The sequence below is a fragment of the Lactuca serriola genome, chromosome 1 (genome assembly GCF_051521515.1).
Source record: "Lactuca serriola cultivar US96UC23 chromosome 1, Lser_US96UC23_V15, whole genome shotgun sequence".
NCBI lineage: Eukaryota > Viridiplantae > Streptophyta > Magnoliopsida > Asterales > Asteraceae > Lactuca > Lactuca serriola.
In genome coordinates, this window is record NC_136408.1 from 93,489,869 (window position 1) to 93,497,133 (window position 7,265).

The following is a 7,265-nucleotide window of genomic DNA, read 5'->3' on the forward strand; positions in this document are numbered from 1 at the left end:
TGAATAACATGAAAAATTGTAATAGATATCCAAATTCAAGGATAGGTCGAACACATAACTCTTTGAATTTGAGAAATTAATTCAAAACTTCATCGGGTAGACATTTTGGTATTAAGCCCATGAACTTATACCAATTAACGAACCATTTAGGGTATTCATAGTCAAAGTTTAGATTGAAAAAGATAAACCAAGAATGTGAATAATTTTGTATAAGGAATGCTTTGGACCAGGCCTCTTGATAATCATAATAGAAATATTTTGGATAGGTGGGATATCCTACTAAAATCTTTTCAGAATGGGGATTTATTGACCAATCTTGAAGAGAAATGACCTTGAGAATTTGGGTTTACTGTAATCAATTGTTCGTTCAGATGAATTGGAATGATGAGTGAAACATATAGAACCAGATTCTTGAAGGATGGTTTGATAATATTCTCTGGTCCTATAAGGATTCGAATAAAAGGTTTTCCCACGACTGAAAAGATGATCAGTGAGAATATGAAATCCTTGATTTAACTTTGAAATCTGAGAGTCTTCAAGAATTTAATTTCTTTAAATATTTGGATTTATAATATATGCAGTCTTAGTAGAGAGAACAATTTTTTGAGTTCCCAAAGGAGATAAGGATTGAGATTTGATAAAAGGACTAACAATCTTGATTGGAGAAATATTAGAAGTGACAAGTTTTGATTCTTTATTTTGAAGAGCATCAGTAAAAAGTACAAATTTGTTTTCTGGGGATAAAGGAGAAAATCTTTTTGGACGAGGAGGAAAAGGTAGAAATTTTTGAGAAATAGGCTTCTTGTTATCTATTTTGGAGGGTGAAGAGGAAGAACTCATTTGCCTTGTAAAATTTCACGAGAAATAAAATCTGAAAGTGAATTATTTTCTCCTTTAATAAATTCTATTTCAAAATCAAAATTGCCTAGAAGGGTTTGCCATCTAGCAAAAATTTGTTTGGAAATAATATTTTTAACATCCTTTTCTAAAATTGATTTTGCAGATTGGAAATCAATTCTTAATAAAAACTGTTTCATAAATAAATCATCTTCAAACTTTTTGATGCATAGAACAATGCTCAAAATTTCTTTTCTGACCGTTGAATAGTTTCTTTGGGTATCATTCTAGGCACAAAAAAAATATCGAACTAGTTGTTCATCTTTTGAATCTATTTTTTTAATATATCTCTAAATCCAATATCACTAGCATCAGTTTCAACTATAGTTTTTGCATTTGGATGGGATAGATTTAAATATGGTAATGTTGGAATTTTTTGTTTAATATGTTTAACTATATTAGTATGTTTTTGAGTCCGTGGTTCTTGATTATCTTTTAATCTATTATAAAAGGGGTTTACATATAATTCCCAAATCTTTGAAAAATTCATGTATAGAGTTTAAACATCCTAAGAACCGTTGAAGTTGTTTTTTATCTTTAATTTCGTAAGGGAATTTACTTGAAAATTCTAAGCTTCTTGTTATTGGTCTAATGATGTTTTTAATGATGTCATGTCCTAAAAAACGTATTTGATCTTTAAATAGATGCATTTTTGTTGCCGATACGGCTAAACCATTTTTATAAATGAGATAATGGAATATGTTTAAATGTCTAAAATGTTGGTCAACAGATTTTGAAAAGATAATAACATCATCAATATAAACAATAGCAAATTTGTTTATAGGAATGATAATATCGTTCATAATATTTTGAAATATAAAAGGATCATTTTTTAATCCGAAAGGCATAATATTTCGTTCGTAATGTCCAAAAGGAAAACCAGTTTTATATTTATCAGATTCATGAAGTTGTATTTGCTAAAACCCTAATTTCATATCAAATTTTTAAAAAACTTTATCATATATATATATATATATATATATATATAATAGTTATCATTTTATGTAATTTTACATATTTTAAAAGCTTCTAACTACTTTAGCCAAACATTCATATAACAAATAAAAACTACAGCTTCCGGATACCAGTTACCCACTATTAATTACTAGCTTCAGCGAGTTGAATATGAGAAATCATGGGGATTTAATGGGTTTACTCAACGAGTTGATGAGCCTAACTCGACGAGTAGAAGTTGGCTTGACTGCGAAGTTTAATGAGGCAACTCGATGAGTTGAAGAGCCTCAACTCGGCAAGTTGGCCATTCAGAAGGAAACCCTAATTTTAGGGTGTTGCACCCTATTTAAACACCTTAAGTCCCAAGTGTTGGCCTCATTTCCAACCTGTATAGCCCTAACCCTAAACTCGAAACCCTAGAGCCTCCTTGAGTGTTGTGAGCTCATTGTGGGTGTGTTTTGGTGTGTTTAAAGATCATTGAAGGAAGAAAAGCTTGGTGCAAAGTGGTGGTTCGAGTAGGAGATTTTAGATCTGGGTTCTTTGCTCCATTTCCAACACATATCGGGTATAAAGTCCTAACCTTATTTAATATTTGATTAGATCTTCTTATTTTGGGTTTTATGGTGTTTTGGTCTCTCTTTGGGGATAATGACGGCGTAATGTCATTTTATGGGTTGCTCTTCCATATTTGGGTTGGTTTTGGTACCCTTGAGCTTAAAGGTGCAAGCTTTATGAGGATTTTGGTGTCATGCATGCATTAAGTCAATTATTAAGTCCGTTCCAAGCTTAAGAGCTTCATTTAAACATGCATGAACATAAAGTTGACAACTTTACGTGGTTTTCCAGCTCAAGGAAGTCTTATCTATTTTTTGGATTCATGTCCCAATGGATTAAGTGCTTAATGTGTTAAGAGGTGGATTTCTGGTGAACTTGGCAAGTTTGTTGGTTAAACAGACGAGTTGGCTCGGTTTTCCCCGGCATTTTCAGATTGATAGAGGAACTCGGCAAGTTGGTTGGTCAACTCGGCGAGTTGACTTGGTTTTTTTCGATCTGTGCAGATTGATGAGAAACACGATGAATTGAAGGACAACTCGACGAGTTGGGTCAACTTGGATCGTTGACTTTGACTTTTGATGTATGTTTTTGACCAAGTTTGTCCTGATGGGTGTTTGTGATAACTTAATTTGGATTTAAGGAAAATATGGGGCTTAGGATTAGACCCATATGGGGTTAGGCCCAATTTAGAAAATTGGGCCATTAGTGGGCCTTTGTGGATCTTTTGGTTTTGGGCCTCAGTTTTGGTGTATGTTGGGTCAGGAGTAAAATGGTCATTTTACCTAAAGTATGGATTATGGATTATAGCGTTGGACCTGATTGCTAGTTGGGTGTGTTATTGGTTTTGATAGCTCGGATGCCGGCAGGGCAACAACTAAGGACTTTCTTTCGGGGAGTTTCTGCATTCGAGGTGAGTTGTCCTTACTGTACTTGTGGGTCGAAGGCACCAATACCTGCCCATTGGATTGATATCATGTTATGCATGCTATTGTATTGTTATGATCTGTTAGACCAGTATCCTGGTAGATAGGATATTGCTATGTTGTTATGATCTGTTAGATCGGTATCCTGGTAGATAGGAAGTTGCTATGCTTAATGATCTGTTAGATCTGTCTGATATCTGTTCTGGCTATATGTTTTCCAGTAGCATGTGTTGATGTAGTGGGGTTGGGTTGAGACTGTACTGCTTAGTGTTGCCAATCAACAAACCCGATAATGTTTATATTGGTACATTATATGTATGCTTATCTATTATGTATATGTCAACATGGTTTGTGTGTGTGGTTGGGTTGAGACGGACCTGCTTTGTGCTGAAGGCTAACAGACCCAGGGCGTCCTAGATAGACTGAAGGCCAGTAGGGCGTACCAGTCAGGCCGAAGGCCCGGAGAACGGTCCAGAAAGGCTGAAGGCCCGGTGAGGCGTACTAGTCATACTGAAGGTTTTGTGAGCATACCAGATAGACTGTAGGCCGATGGGGCATTCTAGTTAGACTGAAGGCTCTGTGGCGTACCAGATGGACTGTAGGCCGGTGGGGCGTTTCATCATGCTGAAGGCCCTATATGTATGCTGTTATTTGTATATGTTATCTGGTTGGGTGTTGGTACTTTGGGGGAACTCATTAAGCTTCGTGCTTACAATTTTGGTTTATGGTTTCAGGTACTTCAGTGGATCGTTGCAAGGTGAAAGCGTGACCGTACACATCCTCACGTTTTGGACTTATGATTTTTGGAAAACTCTAATAATGTGAATGTTTTGAAAACTATGTTGAAAGAGATTCTAATTTTTAAATAATGTTTTGGGAACGACGGTTTTTGTAAACACTTCTATAGAAAAATGATTGTTTTGAAAAGTTTAAATTTTATGGATGTTACAATTTTACCCAAATAAAGCTTAAATCACCATCCCAAGTGGAAGAAAAAGAATATGATTCTTTAGGTCAAGCTACTATATGATGTCATCATCCCATTATAATATTACTCAAATTTATAAAAGAAACAAAAAAAACAAATTATTTAGTTTTGATTTAAAATCTATAAACAACTATTAAAAAGGTATGTTATAGTTTAATATTTTATAAATAAAAACTTTTGATAGAAAATACATATTGGTGTTTTTTAATTAGATGAAACTTTTTGAACATATTTGATAAAATAAATACAAAATTAATAAATAATTATAAATATATAATAAATAAATAATAATAAAACTTTTCTTTTATTTTAAATTATTCGGTTTTTACTTTATAAACAAAAATCAATTCGAAATCTAAAATAATAATTCATTGAGTATAAATCCAAAAATGCTAATATTTTAACCAAATAAACCAAATTATACAATTCAATTGTCAAATAGGAGAATTAGGTTTTACCCAAATAACAGTCGTAAATCACCGTCCCAAGCGGAAAAAATAGAAAATGATTCTTTAGGTCAAACCAGTGTATGACGCCATCATCCCATTAGATTGAGGTCGAGATTTTGTTGTCGGTAGAAGAAAATCGCGGCTATGGCTGACCAGAAACAGCAAGAAGTTATCAATTCATGGGGTTTAAAATCATGGACGTACCTCTCATCTCTCCGGCAACAATCGCCGTTAATACAATGCATCACCAATTTCGTATCCATGGATATAATGGCCAATACCCTCTTAGCCGCCGGTGCATCACCAGCTATGGTCCACTCGATTCTCGAAATCCCAGACTTCACTCCTCATACAAAATCCGTCCTTATAAACGTCGGAACCCTCACCCCAGATTGGTTGCCGGCCATGAAAGCTGCCGCCGGTCTAGCAAATCAATTGGGCAAGCCTTGGGTTCTCGATCCAGCTGCCGTTGGTGCTTCTAGCTTCCGATTAAAGGCATGTCTTGAGCTTATTGAACTTAAACCTACTGTTATTCGAGGAAACGGGTCCGAGATTATTGCTCTTTCCATGGCTTCCATTGGTTCCACCAAGGTAAAATACTAAAATTGTCTCTTTCTTCACTCCAATATATTGAAAAGCTACGAATTTAGGGTTCTTGATTATCTGGGTATCCTTGAATTAGGTCTGACTAGTTGTTTTACATAATTAGGGTGCCGATAGCTTGCACGAATCCAGTGATGCTATTGAATCCGCGAAATCTTTAGCGAAATCGAGCGGCAGTATAGTTGCGATTTCAGGATCGATTGACTTTGTTACAGATGGTGAAAGAGTTGTCGGTGCACATAACGGAGTTCCGATGATGCAAAAGATAACGGCGAGCGGATGTTCAGTCACTGCTCTTATTGCTGCTTTTGTTGCAATCGACCCAACACACGCTTTTGAAGCCACGGCATCTGCGTTTTCTGTATTTGGTTTGGCCGGCGACATCGGAATGGAATTGGCAAAAGGGCCGGCGTCACTGAGAATGCATCTGATTGATTCCCTCCATAGGCTCGATCAAGACACTGTTCTTGATCGTGTTACCATCACTAGCTTCTCGTGAAATTCGACAAAATGAATTACCAATCTTTTGTAGTTATTATTGTCTTGTTTGCTTTTGTTAAGTTTGATCATTAAGATAGTTCAAGATTCTTTCTTCAAAGAGCAAGAGGATGAACTCCAACATAAGACTGTGTTGCATCGATATAAGATATACCGACACTTTGGTTGTTATAATGGATCATTGTTTAAATAATGGTAATATTGATCAAGCAAAAGTTACAAATAAGATGACGATTTTTGTTCACACAAGCATGCACACACACGTGTATACAAACACGCAAAACTTTGTTGAACGGTTGATTGCGGTCTTAGTAAGAAAGGTGCACAGTCAACCTCAACAAAGACTCGACCCCATCAGCCACAATTTGACCTGCGGGTATAAGCGATCGAACCTCAGCAAACCCGCAAGCGTGCAAAAACTTCCCGGTCCCACCCGTTATCGACAAGCGGGACATCGTGCTTCCAATCTTGTACACTCCAAAAAAGTTAATACTATCACCATACTCCCCTCCTTCCATCACAGCCGTAAACGTCATCATTTGTCTACTTCCATCTGCTGAGCTGGCAACGTACACACCTTGTGCTTTCCCCAATGTCTGCGAACCCTGTTTAGCATTAGCGGTCAACAAATCATCAATCACTGTAATTGTGCCGAACCCGAGCCCAAGCCCATCGGGGCCCAATTGGGCTGCGATCTGGTTCTGAATGTTGTTGTTGTTATTGTTATTGTTTAGGTTTGCGAATTGTGTTCCGACTAGGCCAGTTCCGAGTGGGATTCCGTTTGGGTTGATGGTTGGAATGGCTCCGTTGGCGTTCGGAATTGCGATTCCGCCCGATGGGGCACGGAATCCGATGCGTCTAGCGAATGGGACTTGACCGCTGTATATGTTGCCTAAGAGCCCGGTCACGGGTCTAGCTGTGGGGTTGCTTCCACCTAGGATATCGTGCATGTATAGCTCGAAAACATGGACCCCGGGTTCGTGTGTGGGGTCGATTGCTGATACGTTTAAGATTCTTGGATGAATGGTTGCTATGATTATGAGAATTGTGAATATGGTTGTTGTTGATGAATGTTTTGACATTTTGAGATGGTTTGTGGGTTTTGAAGAGTAGGTTTTAGAGGTTGTTTCTATGATAATGGTGGTTATGGAGGTGTGGGTTTTTATACTGCAGGTTTAATAAGATGATGATGGAGTAGTTATAAGTTTTAGTTGTGAAAATTGTTTAATATGATCTAAGTTTATGTTTCAGGTTTAATTGGTTTTCTAGTGGTTGATAATTAATCAATAAGATGAAATTATACAATTAATTTGTACTTTGTAGTACCTTTAGTTATGTGTTGTAGTGGTTATAACAAAACCATGATACGAGGTCGTTGGAAGATGAATGGAGAATGGG

At 36.6% G+C, this 7,265-nt stretch overlaps 1 protein-coding gene and 1 pseudogene across 1 annotated transcript; one reads left to right on the forward strand and one right to left on the reverse strand.

Moving 5' to 3' along the window:
* The first annotated feature begins 4,792 nt into the window (after positions 1 to 4,792).
* On the forward strand, positions 4,793 to 6,093 carry LOC145095349 (hydroxyethylthiazole kinase family protein). The gene is made up of 2 exons (XM_079033248.1): positions 4,793 to 5,357; positions 5,476 to 6,093. Exons 1-2 carry the CDS (start codon positions 4,911 to 4,913, stop codon positions 5,866 to 5,868), a joined length of 840 nt encoding a protein of 279 aa, XP_078889374.1. The 5' UTR covers positions 4,793 to 4,910; the 3' UTR covers positions 5,869 to 6,093.
* LOC145095353 (dirigent protein 16 pseudogene) lies at positions 6,049 to 7,010 on the reverse strand (annotated as a pseudogene).
* Between the last annotated feature and the right edge of the window lie 255 nt (positions 7,011 to 7,265).

What these genes read in the sequence shown, in the direction of transcription:
- LOC145095349 (XM_079033248.1), top strand. Translation starts at nt 4,911, where the DNA reads ATGGCTGACCAGAAACAGCAAGAAGTTATCAATTCATGGGGTTTAAAA. An exon ending in CTTCCATTGGTTCCACCAAG is followed by an intron (nt 5,358 to 5,475) that starts GTAAAATACTAA and finishes TTACATAATTAG; the next exon opens with GGTGCCGATAGCTTGCACGA.